The 22,881-nt window shown below is 41.3% G+C and overlaps 5 protein-coding genes across 11 annotated transcripts in view; 1 reads left to right on the plus strand and 4 right to left on the minus strand.

Annotated features, from left to right (window-relative positions):
• Positions 1-5,006, minus strand: part of RB195_018326 (uncharacterized protein) — a gene marked incomplete at both ends in the record, with an annotated part of 46,437 nt that extends 41,431 nt beyond the window's left edge. For 2 of the 4 annotated variants that reach the window (XM_064185714.1, XM_064185713.1), the window contains one exon: positions 323-433. In XM_064185714.1, the coding sequence (XP_064041592.1) occupies positions 323-433 (111 nt within the window). Of the gene's footprint in view, positions 1-322; positions 434-4,856 lie in introns of those variants that run through there. The other 2 variants (XM_064185712.1, XM_064185711.1) reach the window with 2 other exon arrangements.
• Positions 4,095-4,430, minus strand: RB195_018327 (uncharacterized protein; the record flags this gene model as incomplete). The annotated part of the gene is made up of 1 exon (XM_064185715.1): positions 4,095-4,430. The coding sequence occupies one exon, from the start codon at positions 4,428-4,430 to the stop codon at positions 4,095-4,097; it is 336 nt and encodes a 111-aa protein (XP_064041596.1).
• A 552-nt stretch (positions 5,007-5,558) lies between the features above and the next one.
• On the minus strand, positions 5,559-6,059 carry RB195_018328 (uncharacterized protein; the record flags this gene model as incomplete). 2 transcript variants are annotated; one of them, XM_064185716.1, is made up of 1 exon in its annotated part: positions 5,559-6,059. In XM_064185716.1, one exon carries the CDS (start codon positions 6,057-6,059, stop codon positions 5,559-5,561), a length of 501 nt encoding a protein of 166 aa, XP_064041597.1. The 2 variants fall into 2 exon arrangements, with proteins under 2 accessions (XP_064041597.1, XP_064041598.1); XM_064185717.1 differs by having other exon boundaries at positions 5,559-6,050.
• Positions 6,060-10,739: 4,680 nt separating this feature from the next.
• Positions 10,740-11,270, minus strand: RB195_018329 (uncharacterized protein; the record flags this gene model as incomplete). 2 transcript variants are annotated; one of them, XM_064185719.1, is made up of 1 exon in its annotated part: positions 10,740-11,270. In XM_064185719.1, the coding sequence occupies one exon, from the start codon at positions 11,268-11,270 to the stop codon at positions 10,740-10,742; it is 531 nt and encodes a 176-aa protein (XP_064041599.1). The 2 variants fall into 2 exon arrangements, with proteins under 2 accessions (XP_064041599.1, XP_064041600.1); XM_064185718.1 differs by having other exon boundaries at positions 10,740-11,228.
• A 3,164-nt stretch (positions 11,271-14,434) lies between these two features.
• RB195_018330 (uncharacterized protein) lies at positions 14,435-19,180 on the plus strand (the record flags this gene model as incomplete). 2 transcript variants are annotated; one of them, XM_064185720.1, is made up of 11 exons in its annotated part: positions 14,435-14,466; positions 14,538-14,590; positions 16,184-16,263; positions 16,327-16,434; positions 17,030-17,125; positions 18,051-18,125; positions 18,415-18,539; positions 18,621-18,714; positions 18,788-18,862; positions 18,923-18,996; positions 19,054-19,180. In XM_064185720.1, the coding sequence occupies 11 exons, from the start codon at positions 14,435-14,437 to the stop codon at positions 19,178-19,180; spliced, it is 939 nt and encodes a 312-aa protein (XP_064041601.1). The 2 variants fall into 2 exon arrangements, with proteins under 2 accessions (XP_064041601.1, XP_064041602.1); XM_064185721.1 differs by having other exon boundaries at positions 14,444-14,466; positions 18,923-19,180.
• Positions 19,181-22,881: the final 3,701 nt, after the last annotated feature.

Below are 22,881 nucleotides of genomic sequence, written 5' to 3' on the forward strand. Positions count from 1 at the left end.
TTTCTTTTCATTTTTATAGCGCTTGAAAATGTGGAAGATCATTATACTCCACCTTGCATATACTAAAAACGGTACACGAATTTAAAAAAAAAAATTAAGAAATTCCAGAAGAAAACTTAGTGCTTCATCTGTTAGAAGTCATTGGGTCTAAGTATCCTCTCGGAGCTCATTTGAGTTAGTAATGAACTAATAGAAGATTGAACCTAATAAGGAAACAAAGTTAAGGAAAGACCTAATCAACAAATTTACTATTCGACGCTATATAGAACGTGAAGTATTCAGATACACATTAATGTCTTTTAAGCTAATAAAACATCTATACCGAATTCCGGCGATAACGTCCAGAATTCCTTACGATAGGTTCTCCCACGTCTGCATCACGGAGTGTATTTTGATCTAGTGAGTCGTCTTCGACTCCTTCTTCATCCACCATTGATTTCTTTGAACAATGCGCCCCAAATCCAAAATTGAAGTGAGTGGAAATTCTGAATGCACAAACCCTGTACTTCAGGTTAGGGAAGGCATTGTACTTTCCGGTATTTCAAAGAAAGTTTTACGTATCTATAAAACGGAGGAAAAGTTGATTGTAATGACAGTATGTTGTTTATACCACGTAATATTCTAGAACGTAAGTGATATTCTCGTAAGAAATAGAGAAATGACTTTTTAACAACGAAAAATGGAAGATTTTTGCGATAATTTGGGGACACAGGTGGGGCGTAAGCAAGTTTTTTTTTTCCAAAGAACAATTACTAACAATCCACCTATTACAGTGATTTTCACTAGAAACCTCAAAATTGAGACCAAAGGCTGCAAGTCCACACTTAAGGTTCCAGTATCTTCGATAACGAGCTGACCATTCTCTTCTCTTGCCAAAGTGCACTTGAGAAAAAGTGGATGTTATCATGATTGCAACGTTGATCGATTTCTACTCCTTTATGCACAATTTCTTTTCCTTCTTCCATGCTTTCAATTTCCAGCACTTACTGAATTGTTCTGTAATATGTTGTAAGCGCAATCTGTTAACAATTCAATATTAATTAGCTTCTAGTTCATATAATGTATTAATTCTACCCCAAGCATAATGATCTGTATTCACATGGGAAAATAGAGGAGTAACATATCTTTTCTTTCTTTAGGGTGGAGTGCTTAACAGAGGCACTTGTCGGTTATAAATATAAAGCAAGAGCCAAGATTGTTACTCTGTCACCGCCTTCGTCTAAGCCTAGAAAGTAAGAACCTTTAGTTATTATTACCCGATTCCATATGTGGGTGGGCCCACTAATATCACAGGCGGAGTCAAGCATAGTAATGGGACACGATTCTCTCCAATACGACTCTCCCAAGTCAATATATGTGATATTTGAAATGTTTCGATAAACCAGAATCGAAAGTTTCACAAATGGCAAATGTGGAATTTGGTAGCTGGCAGAAGCGAAGAAACACCAACTAGTAGAGGAAACAAATTTGCTGAAATGTGTGTGAAATATTAGTACTGCAATACTTTCTTACTTTTTTGAAATACCCTCGCAGGTTCGACACCCCGGTGAGTCAGTCTTTTCCAAAAAAGTTACAAACATGAAACAACTTCTAGAAGATAAAGAATTCTATTACCAGTAGCTTTTGACAGTTTAGAAATGGAGTTATTAGAATTTGATGTTGTACCGCTGTTGTTTGCAACCTTCTAGTTCTTTTGTTTTTTTTTTTTAGAATTTATTTTCCTCTAAGAAAAGCTCCTCAATGTACCTCTCTAGATCTTCTTATCAAGAAGTTAATTGCGATCCTCCAGAGCTAATAATGTGCACAGAATCGTTTTTTTTTCTGCAATTAATCTCTATTGAATCCATTTTAAAACTGCTGAAAACCAATAATATTCAAATCTTCATCTTTTAGAATTAGTTTCAAGTTCCTATCACTTTTGCAAAAATCTGCCTGAGTGGGATGTCGAACCTACGAAGTCTCATTGTTACATTGTCAACTCGTTACACATTTTCAAAACAAAATGTTGGGGCTTCCATACTGTCCTGCGCCTGAAACTAAATATAATATTTCGTAATTTATGTAACCATTTAATATTACTTTTTGTAACATTTTGAATACAATTGCTTAATACTACGTAATATTTTGTCCTTGTTATCATGTTATCCTCCAGTCACTACTGCCCACCGCACACCCCCTTAGGACCCCTTCCCCTTGTAACCCCCTCCCTTTACTAAAATCCTATCACACGCGTGACCCTGATCTTTTTAGGTTAGTAAACGATTTTGCTTTTTTTTGGTTCTTGCTTTCGGATTTCTTGAGGGATGATAATCGAGGAGTCCCTGGCGCACAATTCCCTGCCAATTGTTCGACTTTCTTACATAGGCCACTCATCTTCCTCAAACACGCAGCATCACATGTCGTCATCACTAGACTATGCTAAATCTCATCCTCTTAGAATTTTTTTTTCGGTTTCTAAACAGCTTCGTTTTCTTCACCATGATTTTAAACTAATTTGACAAGTTGTACATTCCACTTTTTTTAGCGCTATTCTTGTTACACTGTTTTGTTGCTTAACAACCCGAGGTGCACTTTTATTGTGATATTAGTGCTCTTTCACTCGTTAAGCTTTTTGCTGTCTTTGCTTTGTTCACCAACAATTGTAATTCGCACTCTGTGTTTCCGAAGACGTAGTGAAATGTTAGAAATAACAATCTACAATGAAATCTCTACAAAAAAGCTGCGCCGTTGAAATTGGACAACTACTCATACGTGTAGTCTGGGTCTAACGAGGGTTCCTTCTTGAACGCAACTGCCTGCGCAATTATCAGACTTCAGGAGATTTTGGCCTGACTAATTTGACTTTTGACTGATGATCAGGAGCGCTAAATTTATTGAGTAGATATACGACATGCCATTCCGCACCATCCATTCATTAGTACAAGCGCAGCGAAGAGGGGACGTAAGAAGAGGGATCTGCTAACCCTTTCGAGAAAGCCTTGATGTAAAAACTATGAACTCATCTTACCCAGGAATATTGGACTGACCATCCTATTTTTTTTTCGGAACATAAATCAGGAATAAACAGACACTTCGTCTGAGAACTCCTACTTATTTTAAATGCTGATGTTAGTCTCATAGCAATTAAAGGCATCACCCCACGAATCTGAGGTGGTGCAGATTTCAGGTGGAGTATTCGTATACGGGATGGGAGACTACGGAGAGGGAGGTGATTCCGTCCATTTATTGCTAATTGCCGTAAAAAACGGCCCGGAAGATGCGGCGCCGCACAAGACTGGCGCGCTCCAATCGAACCTCTTGTACAAAATGGTGCGCCAAAACGAATGAAGCCGTATCTTCCGAGCCGTTTTTTACGGCAATTAGGAAGAAATGGACGGAATCACCCTCCTCTTCGTAGTCTCCCATCCTTTATACGAATACTCCACCTGAAATCTGCACCGCCTCAGATTCGTGGGGTGATGCCTTTAAATAGATCGTTCTGGAACTCATTAGCTTTGGATCTCTCCATCGTAGGTGAGGGCCGAAGAGCGGTTCACAAATATTGCGAAGAAAACGACCAACAACTCCAAATACCCAGGAATTGGAAGCATTAGCCCTCACTACATCTTCGAAGGAACGTCCGACTACATGAATTATGCTCCTTCACTCCTAGATTTTGAAAGCATCGCGAAAATGTTTATTTCAAATCAACCACATCACCTAAATTGAAATGGTTTGAAGTTTAAAGGGCATCGCTTAGGAGGACGAGTTTTTTTTTAATCTTGAGTTGCTTCGAGTAACAGCAGTCCTCTTCTTTTTTTTGCATACGTATATAAAATCCACGCACTCGAACAAACGAACATGCACACCTACATAGGATCATCCTGGTCACCTCGACCCCCGTTGTTCTTCGAAATGGTCGTGACTCACCCAATGGTTTCTCCTTTCACGTGTGACACAAAGAGCATCGAATTTTTCTTCCAAGAACATTGCGAAGAAGTTGGACCATCGGATTAGCGCTCTTCCTGTGGTGCGCTGAATATTGCGTGGAACGCAGTCGCTCACGGCTTTAGTCCAACGGTTGTCGTTGAAAGGCATCACGTGTCCGGTCCACCTTACTTTGCTTTCCTTGGTTGGATAGAACTTCGACGCTCGTCCCTCGCTTGCGTGAAGAGAAATACTCCTAGCATCACTCCTTTGATTACGTGTTCAATGAGGCTCACCGCATTTTCTTCCTGCTTGTGAAGTGCCCAGGTTTGTGAAGTATAGGACAAAGCAGGAAGTATTGTGGTATTGAAAAGGTGAGCATGGAGCCGGACGTTCTCTGTCTTCTTCACTACATCCTCGATGCTCTTATATGCTCCCCAAACCGCCCGTCTTCTCCTGCCCAGCTCGGGGTCAGGTCGTTCTTCATGCTTATTTCCCGACCTGGATAAACGCAGCTGGTGCATTCGGGAATGTCCGTTCCGCTGAGCATGAATCTAGCATCCGGGATCCGTCCGTTATGAGTGAACATCCAGTTCCGTGCTTTGCAGAATCAGATTTATATCGATGCATCCATATTGTTTCGTCGAATTCGACCAGCATTCGTTCCGCTTGGCTAATGCTAGATGTTATCACAACGATACCATCAACAAAACGCCGATTGTGCAGCTCCCAACCGTCAATCTTCACCTCCACTTAGCGTTCCACCCTTAGCATTTCGTTCTCGAGAGTGGCTGTGAATATTTAAGTGAGAGTAGGTATCACCCTGTTGGACCCCGCTCTTCACGTCAGTGATGATATTCTTAGAGAATGGCGAAACTGGTCGTGAAATTACTGTACAACTCTCAAAATAAATTTATGTACTGAGTAAAGACCCCCTGGTTGTCCAAGACCTCCATGACCGCTCCCGTCTCAGCTGAGCCGAAGGCATCCTTTAAGTCGACAAAGGTGAGACAAAGCGGCATCTTGTACTCTCGTGATACCTCGATGAGTTTCGAAACAGAGTGAATGAGCTGATAAGTGAAGAATAGTAAGCAGAACATCGCCGATAGTCGCCGATGTCATGTGGATCTCCCTTCTTATACAAGAACAAGGTCTTGCTAGTGTCCCACTGTTTAGGAGCCTTCCATTCTTACGGGTAACGTGTAAAGAGTGTCGCCAGAGCTGATGGGATTGGCGGAAAATTCTTCAGACTGTTCAGATCTTATTCTTATCCTATCGGGACCGTGCCGTGCGACTTCACACGGACGTGATAGCATCACGTACTTCAGACGGAAGAACCTCTCCGAAGTAGAAATTAGTGTAGGAGTCGTGGATGATTTTTTCCATTTCTTCTCGATGCAATGGTTGTCCCACTTGGGTACCGAAGAACACTCATCTTCGTCTCCTTTCGATTGGAGAAGTTTCGACGGGGGTGGCGAACGCTCTTTGTCGCCTCTGCAACGCTTCTGCTCTTCTCTCTTTATGGTCTTCTTTCATCGCCTCTCTGCAAAGCCGTGCGAGCTCGGACGTGTGTTCTTGGCTGCCTGTGCAGCTCAACGCTGGCGTATTTCTAGAGCCTCCGAAGACAGGCGTCTCCGCGTCCCCTGATTGTTTTAGATCTCTGAGTCATGAAGATGTTCAACGAGCCGATCGTATTTCTCGTGCTGTCCATTGCGGAATCTTCTCAAAAGCTTGCTAGCGTAGCGATACTTCCGGAAGAGGCGATGGTCCGATCCAGTATAAAACTTTGGCACAACAGCAACATCTGTCAGGCAAAACCTTTTAAGAATAGTGCGCTCCACTGGGTGAAACCCACGTCCGGCGTAGACACGGAAAGCCTCTCCCCCTGTTCGTTTCTTCGCAGTGGTGGGTCCCGATGTGAAGTTCCTCATTCGCTCTTCTCGGACCAGTTTTGGCATTGAAATCACCAACAGTAGAAGGTATACTCTTCTTTGCAGAACTTCTCTACGTCCATATAAAAGCCACGGGCTTCTTCTTCTTCGCAGCTTGATTGTGAAGCGCTGGATTATTGTCAAAGCTGGCGTTGGACCACATCTTCTCATCGTCCTATTCGGTTGTTGTTGTTGTTCGAAAAAGTCGATCATCTCTGGCATACTCGTGTTGACGAGGACACCAACTCCACAAACTCCTTTACTGTCTCTTTACTCCACTAACTCCTTTACTGTCTCATGTTCCTAAGAGCAGTTCCTCTCAAATTTCATATGTGGCGTTCATTGGAAGGCGTCGTCTCGCCTCAGTCCCTCCGACGACGTCGTTCTTAAAGTCATCACCCCACGAATCTGAGGTGGTACGGATTTCAGGTGGAGCATTCGTATACGGGATAGCAGATTACCGGAAGATGCGGCGAGCACAAGGCTGGCGCGCTCCAGTCGAACTCATTGTAGAAAATGGTGCGCCGGAACGAAGCCGTATCTTCCGGGCCGTTTTCATCGGCGATTGGGAAGAAATGAAACGAGTCACCCTTCTCTCAATAATCTACGATCCCGCAAACGAATACTCCACCGAAAATCCGTACCACCCCAAATTCGTGGAGTGATGCCTTTAAACCTCCTGGCTTGCATCATCGGATCTTCAATGGCCTCATCCGATGTAAGTGTGGCATGTAAAGATCGTCATTCTAGTACTTTTCCGTCCCGATACGCTGGATGACTCCTTCAACCCCGTCTTTCCTAGGGCTGCCGTACTATGCTTTCCTTCGGAATCAGGAGACTCTTTCTTAATACTGCGAGAAACATATAATTTTAAAACCCATAGGTAGGTTGCTGGTCGCTAGTCGCCTCAGTATTTCGGAGAACATTGCGTTCTCCCGAAGTGGACAGGTGGGGCCTGTTTGGTGGAGACGACCCTAACCCGCCTTCCTTTCACCTCCCGGTGATTTGAATGCAGGTTTTTGACCGAACCGACGTGCGGTTTACAAGGATGTTATGAAAAATTCTTGCCAAAGCAGAGAGAGGGAGTCCCTTCCCTGAATCCACCTGTGTCCCAGGGCAGACACAAAGTCGCTTTTTGTTCGCGATTAGCCCCTTATGCCCCACCTGGGGAAATGCACCTCAGCCTCGCGACTAATCGGCTGCGATTCCTCTAGTGAAAGAGATGCGTGGTGCATAGGATAGGTATGACCTATATTCAAAAATAAATCTGGAAATATTGAATAAGTTCTGCGCTGAATGATATAATGATGTTTTACAAGTTCCATAAATCTGAAATAATTCACATGGGTGATCTTATGATGGTAGTGGCTTTAAATACCATCCAGGTAAGTGACTTAATTCCGAGACTTGGATTCTCTTTCAAATTACTTAATCCAGAAATATATGAAAGAAAGAGAGGGAATATTGTAGGAAAAAAGAAATAACGCTTATCGGACGGAAAAGCTTTAGAACTGAAGACCGAAAACGAACATCTTTCGTCCATCTTATCTTCTACGCTAGACAGTCGATTGTCATTTGATCCTTTCCGCAAACAAATGCTATTTTAAAAAGGTATTTGGGAAATGTGTTCTCTCCAGTAGCATGTAGGTGGGTTCGGAACTTACATTGTGAGAATTACCATAAAAATGTGAAATATCCTCTGCAACTCAGTGGATCTAATGTGTCAGGAGTAATGGAGGCATCAGTTTACCCAAAGACGCAGCTCTTTACACATATAGAATCGACGTAAGGAAACCGCGTAAAGTGGAATGCTAGTGAAATTAATCTTTAAAGCAATCAATTACAACTGTACGACTAATGGAGTTTTTTTTAGACTGAAACGGAAACAACTCAACCTCATTAGGCAAAAACTAGTTTTTTTTTTCCCAATGAACACCAACTTTCTTCTCATTTCAAGTCCAGCCGTGTATTCTTACAAACTCGATACCCTTTTCGATCCTTTTCTCCAAATTTCCACAAATTGCAGGATAAAACAATGAGTTCAACTTTTAAACGAGATTGCTTATTTTTAGAGGGCGTAAAGAGGAGAAGACAGCCCACTAGTTGAATCGACCATCGCACTCACACTAATAGAAAAAAATATCCTGGACAGGGAACGTCATGAGTTGAGTCCGGAACAACATTGAGTTAGTGCATAATTTCTGGCAGTTTTTTCAATCTTTAGAAGTTTGTTCATGTAACAAATAAAAAAAGCCGATGAGCCAATTAGGTAGTTACTCCTGGATTGCTTTTCAGCCGTTGAGAAGTTTGAAAGAGATCGCAAAAAGTAGAAATTCAATGGAGCAAGATACGGATTCGGATGTGGTAGATCCCCGTTATGTTTCTTTTGCTTTTCGATTTAATTTAAACGAACGAATGCGTTCAACGAAAAGGATAGAAAAAATGTCCTTTTTAGCTCAGAACCCCTTAACTTTCAAATTCTAAATAACTTATTAGTAACTCAACGTAAAAACATAAAGAAGTGCTTGTAACATAGAATGTAGAGCTGTAAGATGGGATTTCGAAAAATGATAAGGAGAATACCATTCGAAAAGAAAAGGTCTATCAAAACAAAATGAGCGAAGATTATGCATTATATATATATATATATATATATATATATCGGCAGAAGGCATCAATGTAAAATGTCGTGCATAGCTTCACTGCAAAGAGGGCATTGAGATGGATTACCGTGGCAAACTAACACGTTTGTACATCTCCCAACAAATAATGCTACCATAAGCGCTTTTGTACACCTAGATTACAGCTGTGATGAAAGAGATGTCGGTCATCAATACCACGAGTTTTGAGTCCCGCTCTTCATTTTTTTGAAAGAGAATCCTAACTGTAGCAAAAACCACTCCTATTCTACAGATATCATGTTGAAATAATTTCCATTAAATCACAGTAGGTAGTGAGAATGATGATTGCATCATTGATTGGGAATGAAAATGTAATATGTTGAGGAATGACGTTTCGTGTTACGTGGGAATTTGCATCGTTTTAATTTGACGAAGCATTTTTTATCCGTGGCAAGCTTTTTGTGCATCACGGTCTTCTGTGGTGAACTAAAAAAAAATATGCAGTACTTCAATGCATAATGTAAATCCGTTGATTCAAGAAAAAAAACAGAAACTCGAACACTTTGTAATTTGCAAAATGTAGGAACAAAACGCCGCCATAACCTCATCAAGTGAATTTCAGGTCCTGTACAAGGTTTTCTTTCGAAATATCTTACAACGGTGGACAATATCCGATTTTCGATGGTGTAGAATAGAATGCAGAAAACTACAACTCTAGAGAACGAGTCTCTTCTGAAGTTACCTCCAGTTACTTATAATCAGAGGAGAATGGGACTAACTTTGCGGCGAAATAGTCCTCTTCACATATACAAAGTTCATTCTTCCCGATCCATCCATATTCCTTTTCCCGCTTCGATGTTTTGCACCTTACGCACGCTTCTTCTGGTACTCTCTTCCTGCTCTATGCCTCAAACAACAACGACAGAAACAAACATTTTGATAAAGGGGATTTGATGTGGTTTGGATACAGTCTATTCAGAAGAAATAGTAATGAAGTCTGCCAATTTAGTAAAAACCGATTGCGATGCACGCAGCTACCAAAAATTTAAATCTTTTCGAAGAGCTAACTTACTATCATAACTATCACATCTAATGCATTAAATTTTATGTCCAATTACTTCATTTAAGAAAAGTAAAACAAAGCAGAGCTAACTTCGTATTGAGCGCAGTGTGATTTCTTTTTAAAGATTAGAACGCCAAATAATATAATAATAATCAAATACGTATCGTCAAAAAATCTACTTCCGTCAGAGATCAATTCCTGGCTGAATTAGATTTTTACATGAAAAAAGTTAAAGCCATCACCCAATGAATCTGGGTACGGATTTCTGGTGGAGTATTCGTATACGAGATCGTAGATTATTGAGAGAAAGGTGATTCTGTCCATTTCTCCCTGATTGCCGTTGAAAACGGCCCGGAAGATACAGCTTCGAGCGTTCCGGCGCACTATTTTCTAGGAGTTCGATTGGAGCGCGCCATACTTCTGCACGTGCCGCATCTTCCGGGCCTTTTTTTTACGGCAATTGGGAAGAAATGGACGGAATCACACCCCTCTCCATAATCTACGATCACGTATACGAATACTCCACCTGAAATCTGCACCACATCAAATTCGTGGTATGCTGCCTTTAAATGAGTAAATTTCTTATTCAGGAATGATGAAATTTCATAAGACCACTTACAAAAAGAAATTTCTATTCATAGTTATGCGAAAAAAAAACATTCACAAGTGCAAGAAGAGGTAAAATTGGTGCAAAGTTGGCTACTCGAGCCGCTGAATAACAAAGTTCACAAAGACATTTTACGCAGTACAGTTTTGCAAAAACAGATTTTTTTTTCTAATTTTCTTTTCACAATTCTGCATTTCTATTTCCTTTCCCAGTTCTTTTGGAAGCTAATTAAGAATAATAGTAAATTTTTCCTCCTATTTATGGATTTTTTCCAACTAGCTTTAGAGAGAACCGGGACACCTGCAGACACAGAAATTTGCGTTCGAGGACTATACTTGATCATCTATCAAAAGATGGCGGTGAATTGTTTAACCACAGCATCGTCGATGCGCAACAAAGAAAAGTGCAGAGATTTGGCTTTTTGGTTGTGTGCTGTGTGTGTGCTGTGTGCGGCTGTGACTATGAGAATGTGTGCGACTTCGAACAAAATCCAATAACGCAACGCATATCTGATAAAAACTTATTCACTTTGAAATATGCTATACAGGAGGATTTTTCCTACCAGAAGCTTTATCTACTTTTTCATATCCCTATCTATCTCTGAAAAATTACTAGGTTGGTGCAAAAATACGCATTTTCAAACATTCACTTCGAAACGCTATAATTCGCCCCAAAATCAACTTTTCTAATCGATATGAGAACCGCTCCAGTCTCCATGCATCTTTGCCAACGAGATACAAAGTTGCTTGTACTCGCTGCCTAAAGTCCGAGCTTTTGGAGTCCATGAATTTCTCGAAGTAATTTTCGGCATCCGCTTGGTTTTGAAAGAGCTTACCTCTTAGGTAACTGTCCAGATGTTGGAAAAAGTGATAGTCGGCCAGGTCTGAGGAATATAGTGGGCGAGGCAGAGTCCTGTAATCTAACTCGTTCAACTTCAGTACTGTCGCTTTGGAATGCGCGGCCGGACATTGTCGTGTAGGAGAACCAGGCCTTCTCTGTTCACTAACGCCGGCCGAAGAAGTTGGAGTTTCCTTTGCATTTTGTCCACCGTTCAGTTCTTTGCAGTACTCTTCCGCGGTGATGGTCTCGCCAAGTTTCATGAAACGGGTTACACCTGCAGCACACCGCCACACAGTCACCATGGTCTTCATTTCCGGCTTCCGGATGTGCTTGGGAGCTTCATCCTTGTCCAACTACTATGCTTCTGTTGTCGTAAAGGATACATTTCGCATCGAACGTAATAATACGATCGAGATATGGATAGTTCTTGTTGAGTAACAGCAGATCTCAAAACGGCGGTTTCTTTGGGACCCGCTCAGTTCATGCAGTACCCACTTGTTCAACTTTTTCATCTTTCCATTCTTCTTTTTTCAAAAGGACGGGCGACTTCGAATGGTCAACACCTGGTTCTTGGGGAACCTCTCCTGTTGATTTGAGTGGATCATCTTTGATGATTGCCTTCAGCAGGTGGTCGTCAACGTCGGAACGGCGGTCGCCCCCCTCTTTATCTTCAAGGCTCACATCGCCTTGAAGATAAAGAAGAAAAACGAAACCTTTTTGAACCAACGCAGCGCCTTGAATCCGGTGGTGCTTCCGTCACCTCAAAGGCGTTGATATTCCGAGCTGTCTCCGCTGCAGACCTGCCCAGCTTGAAGTTGTAGAAGAAAGTAGTGAAAGTCTTGCCTGGACATGCTATCTTCTTAAAATTTGTACTGACAAAATACCGATTCTCGTTCAAAATCACCTAAGCACTAATAGCCACAATGAAAAGCGCTACAAAACGCTATGCAGCCTCCAATGATAAAGAGAGTATAGCCGGAAAATTTGTCGTGAGGATAAGACAACGAAAAAAGCGCATTATTTCTGCAACTTTCCATTTTTCTGGTGTTTCTCGGCCTAATAGTTTAAAAACAGCAGAAACGTTATCTAAAATTCCCAAACATCCGTACTGAATTTCTAGTTCCTTTTTGCATCATGTTTATTTCAGCGTAGCAAAATCAGCACTAGTCGCTCCCTTATTCCCAATAAAGACCAGTGTTCATGGCTAAAATAACCTCCAAATCGCGCGTGAGTGCTGTAAATTTAATTTTATTCGTCCTGTATTTATATTATCGGTTGTTCATTATATTACGTTACCTTCATTTTAAATATTTTATTTTTTTGAATGATTTTTTTTATTCCAGTTTTTTTTTAAATTTATTTTTCTCTCAAAGTTTTATTGATTACATTAAACTTTTTATATCTAGCGACTATACTGGAGAGCATGAGAGGAAGGGGGGAAGAAAAGGAGGACGAGGGAAGGTCGTTTTTGTGAGTGTCGTGTTTCAACGACATACTTGACGCTCAACTATGAATATGACGACTACTAGCCAACGGACCATCGATCGATTTTGGCCGTGGGGGAAGCTTGTGGGCCTATGCCTCTCTCGAATATAGAATCATCCACTCGGCTTTGTTACTTAGAAAATCATCACACTACGCGAACACACCAATTTTGGTTGGAACCCTGAAGACCTGTCGCCCTTGATGTCTTGCAGAACGGTGGAAAAAGTTCGAACGTACAAACTTTTAGTGGTAGTATAGAAATATGTAGTCGATTTCGAGAGAGAAAGAGAACGAGAGAAAAGACAGGGAGGCAGGAAGATAGAGAGAGAGAGAAAAGAAAAGAAGGAAGTGCGCAAAACAGGAACAGCGATACGAAAGCACCCAACAGTGATCGACGAGGGAAATCATCGATCGAGTCTGTCAGGCATCACTGCGCACTACTTTTTCCATTGTCAACATTACTCGCATACGTTGTTTGAGCGTGAAAGCATCCCTTGAGCGGAAAGCCTTGAGATGCATTGTCTATTTATGAACCAAAAATGGCGGTCGGAAATTCCGTTGAAGGTGCACATCCCGCACTTCCAAGATCTGCTATCTTCCGAAGCTCTTCATTGCGCCCTCCCACATCTACATTAACAGACCCAAGAAATGTCCGCTATAAAATTGAAATACCCAGATACAATGTCTTGCATCACATCTTCAAATCTGTAGATTTTTGACTGTGCGCCATTCAGAACCCTGACTGGTGGCTCGCCTGATCCAAGCCTCTGTGGGTGTGGTCAGGTACTGCTCGAGAGAACAAGAATATGCTCGGCGCCGAACTTATTGTGTGCGTCACGTGCTAGATATCATCGCACTATCGACCATCTCTCCATCGATCGACAGAGGCAATTGTAGCGAGTGCTAGTGTGCTTTTCCGCTAGGTGGTTGATAAGTGAAGCGAAAAATACTGTGGAAGACTATCCTACAATGCAGTTACTAAACTCAAAGCTACTTTTCTTATAAAAGAAACGATTGATCGCATCTAAATCATATTCATCGATCACAATAGCTTCATATTGATCACGCGTATCCTGAGGCGTGGTACGGGTCCACTTTTTTCCTAACTTCTCCTCTCTTTCCACTTCACCTCCGTGAAACGCTCGATAAGCTTAAAAAACCAGCTTCGTATTGACATGTTGACGCAGATGATAAATCACATAGCTTCTGGGAGTTGAGAAGTAGGACTGGAGATTTCAGGAACAATAAATAAATGTTAAGGATCAGCGGAACAAGAGCGTTAAGAATTGACAACGATGAAGTTTGAAATTAGATCTCAGTGTCAGTTACAGTACGAACACAGCACAGAGTGGTTCAGCTTGTACTCAAGCAAACAATACATAAGATACAGCAGAATTTGCTGACAACTGGTATTGATGGAGATGCTCCAGTTCCTAGAACTCCAGGAAGTCTACTCTTTGAAGGTCGCATCTGAACAGAAGCGAAAAGTCCTGAAATGAACCTAGCATAGAACTATAATAATTCTGTCGCAAACGTTGCGCGACAAAGGACAAACGTCCCCGCGGTGAGACGGAAGGGGCCGCGACATGGAAGTTGTGTCAGTTGACGGCGCACTGCTTCTTTCTTGCGTTAATATCACCAGCGAGTACCTGCTGTTGTTATGCTTATTTTCCTTGGAGTTTAATTCTAGGTTCTCTTTTGCCCTTTTTTGTGCAACACAGCAGTTGAGATTATTCCGGATCTCTAAGTAGTGAAACCACGTCAATGTTGGTGGTACTGCCAGGTCATTCCGCAGGAAAATGTAATGTTTGGGGATGTTCAGGCGAGAGATTTCTCTTCGCTGTAACGGACGCCGGAACTATTCTGGAGCTTGGATTAATTGTACTCCTTTAGTTGCATCATACTTTTGTTCGTTTTTTTCTTTCGTTTTGAAAATAATCGATTTGTGACCATGAAGATTACTTTGCAGCGGTCGTGACGTATGACGGTGATGGCTGTTAGCAGCTCTAACATGTAAGCATTTCCTGTAAAAATACGACAAACACTACTATTTTTAAAAGAACTCTCAGGTCCAATGTTTTTAGTTTAAGTTCGGCTCCTGAAGTCGGCAGTTGGGCGGAGGCAGTCGAACAAGACAGTGAGTTTATTGTTTAAAAAAGTTGGGAACATACTTATGGGGATACCGTTGTAGACTAGTTTTCCATAGGAGGGTATATAAATTGTTCTGTTTTACACGAATTTGCGGACGCCAGGACTCAATAAATCGCTTTTCATTTTTTCACTCTATCTTTCATGCGAGTCTTCAAGGGTCTTTCAAGTCTTCCATTTGAAACTGCGATGCCAGCGTATCTACAGAGGACAAAAAGCGACCAGAATGTGATCGGGATAGACAACCTATTTTTTCTAGATTCGCAAAGTATGCATTCTTGGGAAGTACAATTTTTACAAGAAACACCTGTAAAATCACAAAAAAAAAAGTCAAAGATAAGCACATATGTATATGTGTGGTCCATATTCTGATTCTGATTTGTCATTTCTTCAGTTTTTGTTCCATATTACTACTTTACACTTTACAGTATGCTTCATCTCAATTTATTTATTAGTCATTGGGAGTATGCGTTTTTCTCCACATTGTTCCGATTGTTAGCTAGTATTTAACAACTGTTTGCATACGTGTTTCAAATTTCTGAAGAAAGGATGTTACCAATCTGATAAGGCAAACGTGCCGGGGACTAGACATGCGGAAGATTATATTCAAGTGAAATGCAACACAGTTATCACGACTGTGAAACGGTTCGAAATGTTTTGTCCATTTTTTTTTAGAAATCCGCTTGGGGTAAAATTTAGTTGGGGAGGGAGAGGGGGGTCAGAGGCGCCCTTATTCCTGGGTGAGTCGGTGATCTAAGACCTAAGCATTAGTCATTAGTTAGAGGATCTCTGACATGTAAGGTAAAGTTATTGGGAGTAAAAAAAGTAGGAAAGAGCTTCCTTCCTATTTTTGCGGCGTGGCGCCTACTGTGTGTCCAGGCCTCCTGGCGCTTTTTATTCTACCTTTTGATGCCGTGGGACCTGGTTCTCTCCTCGCTGGAGTTTGCCTCTCTCGCGTACGCGCTTACACACACATTCACAAACATACCACTTTTTGTAGATTTCCTACTTTTCCGAACTCGAAAAAGAGAACGATACCTGAGAACTGTAAATTGAAAGATTGGTTTTGATTAATCCTTTAATTTCTCTTCACACTAAAGAAAGAACACGTGTACTATTGTGTATTGTTGTATCTACATTTGTGCTATTGTTTCAACATAGCAAAAGATTTAGTTGTTGTGATGCTCTCTCTTGTTCTCAGTGGTCGGAAGGAGGTATAACAGCTTTAAGCCGTTCTCACACATTCCTTCATATCTCAATCTGCTATGTAATCGAAATCAGTAGTTGTTAGATGCTTTTTTCAAAGAATACTACAATGCTGATACATCCTACAATGAAACGATGTTGGCCTGTGGACGTCAACTTTATTTGCTCCACCGATCATGAAACTAACACATCGATCCTTTTTCTTCACCAAGAAGTTCAAAACATCCGGCAACAGTGCCTTTGCGGGCGGTGGGAAGCAACTCAAAATCGATAGGTCCTGTAACGACGTGCCGAGGGCATGCTAATTTGTCGGAGGAATGAAATAGATGGGTACGGAGAAGTATGTTGGAGTGTTCATCAGTACGGGATTTTTTAGATCTTCCGAACAATGATGTGAATGAGGATGGCGTCAAGACTGTGGTCGCTTACATCGAAGAAGATGGTGCGAGATATAAGGTCCTTAGTTTTGCCCCTTTTCTTTAACAGAGAGGAACTGGATTTCGCAGCTTTTTCGTTTAGATAGTAACACAATTCAAAGTGATCACGAAGAATGTTCCACGAGTGGTTGCAGACCGTAAGAAACTAAAGAAGTTTGGTTTGTGTCGTGAGGAACCACCTGGGCCTCAGGTATGTGAGTACAGAAAACCTTGCACTGTTGTATGCTTATTGCCTCAACAACTTCTCCGTAACTGCACGAAGATGGTGTTATTCCGCTGATTGATTGCCATTTTGATTATAAGCTGCATCAGTTGTCGGTAGGGAAAGTTTTAACAAAAAAAAATTCCGGAGCAGTAGATGTAGAGTTCTTTCTTAAACCCGATTGGCGGACGTGATCGTTCACATCATATATACACGAGGAACAAGTAAAACTTCAATATGATTCTTTGCAAATTTAAGACATAGTATATTCACGAAGAAGAAGCTTTTTGATGATCACTTCCAATTAAAATGGAGTGGATTAGCTAAAGTACACAAAGTTGTAATTGAAAACACTAGTAGAGTCGACCATCAGGAGGTGGCATCGTTTCCAGCTGTCCGAAGGAACATTTCCTACTTCAATTACATTTCATTACGTCAATTCTATATATTGTGATTGCTAGGAGAACAGAGGAGTGTGCTTTAGTAACTTTTTGAACTTTTTACTGTATATTTTTATAGGAATTCTTATTCTTCAGAACTATATGTTTTGGACTATTTTCCTGAAATTACCTACATTTTGCAGATCTCAACTACATATGTGGCCGAGGAGGTGGAAATGCAATTTACAAGGAACCGCGCAGGAGAGCAGATCTTGGATGTCCAGGAAGACAAACAAACAGTTGGTTTTGTTTAAATTCCGTTGTTATTTGTTCTACAAATACTGCTTACTTGTGCGCTATTAATGCTTATTTGAAAGTTGCTTCCGTGTCTGAATTCCAAAGCAATATAAAATTATTTCTTTTATTATCTCAATGGCCGGCGTAGCCAGTTGGTATGAATGGTGGTTGGTTCCGTCGCGCCGTAAAGTTTTAGAGATTAGCAACTTTCTGACAACCTTTCTGTTCTTTCTAGCAATGTCTAGCAACAATAGTATATATAGTTTATTAAAAGAAAACACACCGAAACCAGTTGGGTACATTCAAGGTGAGATGATATTTGCAATCTTAATGAACACCATTATAACAGTCGGTCAACATTTCATCTTTCGATGTAATTGTATTTATTATTAGTCATCTGTGGAAAAATGCTCGTACCTGTTACTACAGTAGCGCATATATTGATAACGCGATTCCGTTTGGAAATGTTGAAGGAAAATTCTACATTTTTTTAGCTCTCTTTTCCGAAACGTGTTTACTTACTAGCGAACAAATGAGAATGGAAAATCTTTCATACTCTTTCATACTCGGTCGGTCACGTTCATTTCACCGTCTGTTGTCATTTCTAGGGCCCTCATTTGTAGAATTCGTGCACAGATAAGCATGTTTCTACATTTATAGTAGGGTCAAAACGACATGAAGCACGTACGCAATTGCGTACGCGGTTTCTTCCGAGGTGCTTCGGTGGAGCGTGGTGAAATCCTTGCTGGTATCACCAACGCTATAGTTTGCGACGGTCCCAACTTGGTTCCAAATGCTGCCTCCACGGCCCCGTTTCGAGCACGTACGCAAATGCACCGCAACTACACTTGTGTTTCATGTGGTATTGACCCGACTATATTTACTCATTCTATGATGATACGACAATGTTTCATCGAACATTTTCAGGCAAAGGCAACTAGTCGAGAGCACTGTCGCCACTGCAAAGGAAATGACCACTGGAGTACTAACTGCCCTTATAAAGTAGGTTATCCTGTGATAATATGGGATCACTATATCTCTTTGTGTTTTCGTTTATATAACGTATTGAAAGAGAAGTGCACGAACAAATGTTAAATTCAGTTCTAGTTGTCCTGATCCCTTGAAGCTCTTTCAAACATATGGCGTCAGAGTATTACTAATACTTATCACAGCTATGACACATTTATTTGAAAAAAAAAATAATGCCACTTTTGTGCCAGAGGGAAAGTAAGGAATACGTATTGTTGCGAATGTATAAATATTAAAAATCGCTGTATATCTTGAACTTAAGGAAATGTATCAAATGGAAGAGGATGTTGATGCTGCAGAGGCTGCCGAGAAAGAGAGATCTGTTCCTGGCCTTGGTCGTTACGTTGCCCCAGGAATGCGCGGTGATGCTCGTCAAGGTGATCGTAGGTATGAATTAATTTCAGCAATGAAAGAAGTTAAATAGTTTGAGTTGTTGCTTTATGATATGACAATGCTTGTTTCATTAAGATCCGACGAAAACACTTGCCGAGTTACGAATCTTCCTCAAGAAATGGAAGAAGCTGAGCTTCGTGAGCTCTTCGCGGCTATTGGCAGGGTATCGGTGAGGTTTTCAAACTTTACTTTATTATGATGGATGTTATTTGCGTGTCTCCGTTGTTATCCTTATTTTTAAGCGTGTGTTCATTGCCCGCGACAAGGTTACGAACCAACCGAAGGGATTTGCATTTGTCACATATGATTTGAGAGAGGTGAGCGAATGAGATATAGTATTGTCGTATCGCTCAGGTTTCTCACTATTTTCCCTTCAGGACGCTGAAAGAGCCATAGCAAAGTTGAATGGCATTCGAAAGCACCACATGGTCCTTAAAGTGGAGTGGACGAGGTTTTTTTTTTCCTTGAATGGTTTTGCTTACTTACGAAAACGTCCAGTACCATGGAGATTTATACAAGCCACTTACGGCGGCAGACTTTGTTTCCGCAGCGGCGTCGCGGCAGGCCACATTGGAGCAGAGCAGCCTCGGCGCAGGCTTTTACTGCTTACTATTCGCAATTGTGAGGATATGTAAAGCTTTGTCCTTGCTCCATTTTTTGTCGTTCCTCCAATGTCGTTTTTCTCAACAGTCTAGCTTCTGGACGCTATTGCTCCTTTTCAAACTTATTGCTACATTGCTTATATCAAAGAGACGTGTCTCTTCTACAAACTCCTAATCTTTTCTCTTCATGTATGAATTCAGTTTCTGTTGTCTCTTCAGAGTCGTTCTTTAGGTAAATGTAGCTTTACTTTCGATAAATTACTGCTCTTGTTTACTTCTACGTTGCCTATATTTAAGAGGTATGTTTCTTGTGTAAGCTCCTGCTGTTTTCTTTTCATAGGTTTACGTTTTTATCTTCTTTCGTTTCTTCAGAGTCGTTCCTTACATCAGTCTGTCTCTACCTCTGATTCATTACTGCTCTTTATTAAAGTTTATTGCTAAGTTGCTTACATGGAGAAGGTATACCTCTTCTATGAACTCATGTTGTTTTCCCTTCATGTGGGGTTTTCAGTTTCCGTCGTTTCTTCGGAGTGGCTCTTCACGTCTTATGATACGATAGACTGATGTAAAGAACATTTCTGAAGAAACCAGAGGAGATAAAAACGTAAAACCATGAAAAGAAAACAGCAGGCGCTTACGCAAGAAACATACCTCCTAAAAATAGGCAACGTAGAAACAAACTTGAGTAAAGAGCAGTAATGTATCTTTACGTAAAGCTACATTTACGTAAAGAACTACTTTGAAGAGACGACAGAAGCTGAAATGCATAAGAGAAGAGAAAAGAACGGGAGTTTGTAGAAGAAACACATCTCTTTAATGTAAGCAATGGAGCTATAAGTTTGAAAAGGAGCAATAGCGTGCCAGAATTGACGCTAGACTGTTGAGAAGAACGACATTGAAGAAACGACAGGAAATTAATCAAGTACCAAACTTTACATGTCCTCACAATTGCGAATATTAAGCGGCAGAAGGCTGCCCTGCTCCAATATGGCCCGCCACGACGCGGCCGCGGAAACAAAATCTGCCTCCGTATTCTGTTTTAGTGGCTTGTTGACATTAATCTCACAAAAGAGGTGGACACCAGCGTTCATATAGAAGGAACTAGCTGTGGAAAAGTAGTGTCTTGGATCGGTTTTCGTCATTCTATTTATTTGCGGAAATTTCTCGCCTCAAAAATACTAAGTCTTGCTTACAGTTGTATCTCGCTTTTTGCTATTTCTCAAAATTATCATTGACCCCGTCAATTTTTGGAAAGTTCTGCTCCACGAACGCAATCTCGGCTTTACTGTAAAAGAGGATAGGAATTGAGGTGGGGCCATGGCGAACTGCAGAGATGTATGGCAGTAGCGACGATCCTTAGATGATCCCAACCGCTACGCTCCACTCCGTTGCTTTGAGCGCAGCCGCTTACTGTCCGTGCTTCATGTCTTTTTGTCCCAACTATATGTCAGCAAAATATTTTGAGGAGATAGCATCGAGGGTAATGCTAGATGCTATGGAATTGCGAGGGCCAAGCATACCGCAAGAACTAGATGGGCAACAAGGGGGCTTCGCTGCCTATCTGTCTGAACGAACTTCTTTCGTTTATTATCCTTTAAAAATGTAGAGGGAGATCGGTGTGCAAATACAGTTGGCGTGAAAGTTACATTCTCAGTAGAGGAGACACTGGCCCAACTCATCGGTTAATAATGACAATTGGTCGACTGCGCTGCGAGTAGGAGATCGATAGTACAAATGGTACAATAAGGCCCTGTGAACCGCTTCCCTTTGCGTTTTTTTCCTCGGTTTTTCGTACTTTTTGCATGATTGTGATCATCTAATCGTTTGCGAAATCTTTCTTTTTTTCGTTGGTTTAAAAGTTGTTTCATTTGCTTAGGTGTCTTCTGAGCATCTTAGTTCTCAGAAATTGCTTAAATTTTCGATTTTTCCCATGTAATTGTGAATGACTAGAATTCTTCGTGTTCGTAGTACTGCTATGAAGAGCGCTACTCATGCACAGTCACAAAAAAAAAGTGGAACGGAATTTGCTAGCAGCGATAGTCTAAGGAGAGCCCTAGAAGCAAATCAAATTAAGAATGTAGTAATTAAAGACTTCCCCGAGACAATCAAGTTTCATGAATTCATTGTTTCATGAAAAACTATTGGAAAATTAGAAAAAAAAGTCCGATGAGCTTCTCTACGACATCATGCCGTTGACCATCATGTTCGTTGCTTTCTATTGATTTGCTTGAGCTATGGCATGGGTATTGATCTTTTTTTTATTAACAGCTAATGCTTCGGCGTTATCAGTCCGTGGAAAATCAAAGTCATCAATGAATTATCCTCTCAAGTATCTTATTACCATACAGAAATCACTCAAGGGATAGAAGAACTCGAGGACCAGCTCATCGGCTAGTGTTCATCTCATTTGTTAGATCTGATAACGTAACAGACCTGGTAATAACTTGGCGTACCACAACTATGAGTCACAAGGGTTCTTATAAGACACGGGGCAATCCTCTCTCTAGATTAGGACCTGCACAAATGTTGATATGGAGCTCTTGATGTCGCAATGCACCCATTCTTTCGGTCATTTTTGAACTTTTAACAGTAATCCAAAATGCCTAGTGTTCTACATGCTGTGATCTCGTACTAGAAGGATAGTATGGTAACTTCTACCTCTATTTTGGAGTTTTCACGGCGTGTTTTATTTTGTGTTTCGAGTGCGGTAGAGAACCTATATTTCGTTAAAGGCATCACCCCACGAATCTGAGGTGGTGCAGATTTCAGGTGGAGTATTCGTATACGGGATGGGAGACTACGGAGAGGGAGGTAATTCCGTCCATTTCTTGCCAATTGCCGGCCCAGAAGATGCGGCGCCGCACAAGACTGGCGCGCTCCAATCGAACCTCTTGTACAAAATGGTGCGCCAAAACGAATGAAGCCGTATCTTCCGGGCCGTTTTTTACGGCAATCAGGAAGAAATAGACGGAATCACCCCCTCTCCGTAGTCTCCCATCCTGTATGCGAATACTCCACCTGAAATCTGCACCACCTCAGATTTGTGGGGTGATGATTTTAACCCACCTGGCTTTTCCTTTACCCAAATGCACAATGGTCACCCAGTTACTCTGTGTAATCGTCATCACACGACCTGCTCGTGATACGATAAACCACTCCTGATATCATGGAATCACCATCTCTGCCATATAGCAAATTACGCAGCTGGGAGCGGTGCAGAATCGGTTATACGCACGATTACGTTGTTCAACTGAGGCTCCCTGGTGGTATTTCCTCAACCCTCGCGTCATTCTGTAGAACAATTTGGGGTAAAAAACTCCATATCGCCCTACTCATGTCATCAGGTATGTAACCTAAACAGAATGGAATTTTTTCTGGGCCTGTTCGAGAAGTGGTTGAACGAATCTAATCTACAACGCGTCTGCGATCGTGCACGTTGACAGTTTCTGCTTCTTATTTGAGTTACAGGCAGAACGTCTCATTCCTCTCATTCTAGAATTTTATAACACATAAACAAACAAACAAACCCGGACTAAGCGCGTTATTATATAGCATGATATTAGTTGAGTTACGTACATTTTACGAGGACGAGATTGTCCATATTATGTCGCATAACAAGCTGCATCATTGTGGATGCGGGCACGTCCAATGCTGCTTCTCATGCCTTTTTTCTGGACTAGTCAACAGAACTGTCAATGATTGCGTTCGAAGTCGTTATCTTTAAAAAAATAGCT

The sequence above is a fragment of the Necator americanus genome, chromosome II (assembly GCF_031761385.1).
Source record: "Necator americanus strain Aroian chromosome II, whole genome shotgun sequence".
Taxonomy (NCBI): domain Eukaryota; kingdom Metazoa; phylum Nematoda; class Chromadorea; order Rhabditida; family Ancylostomatidae; genus Necator; species Necator americanus.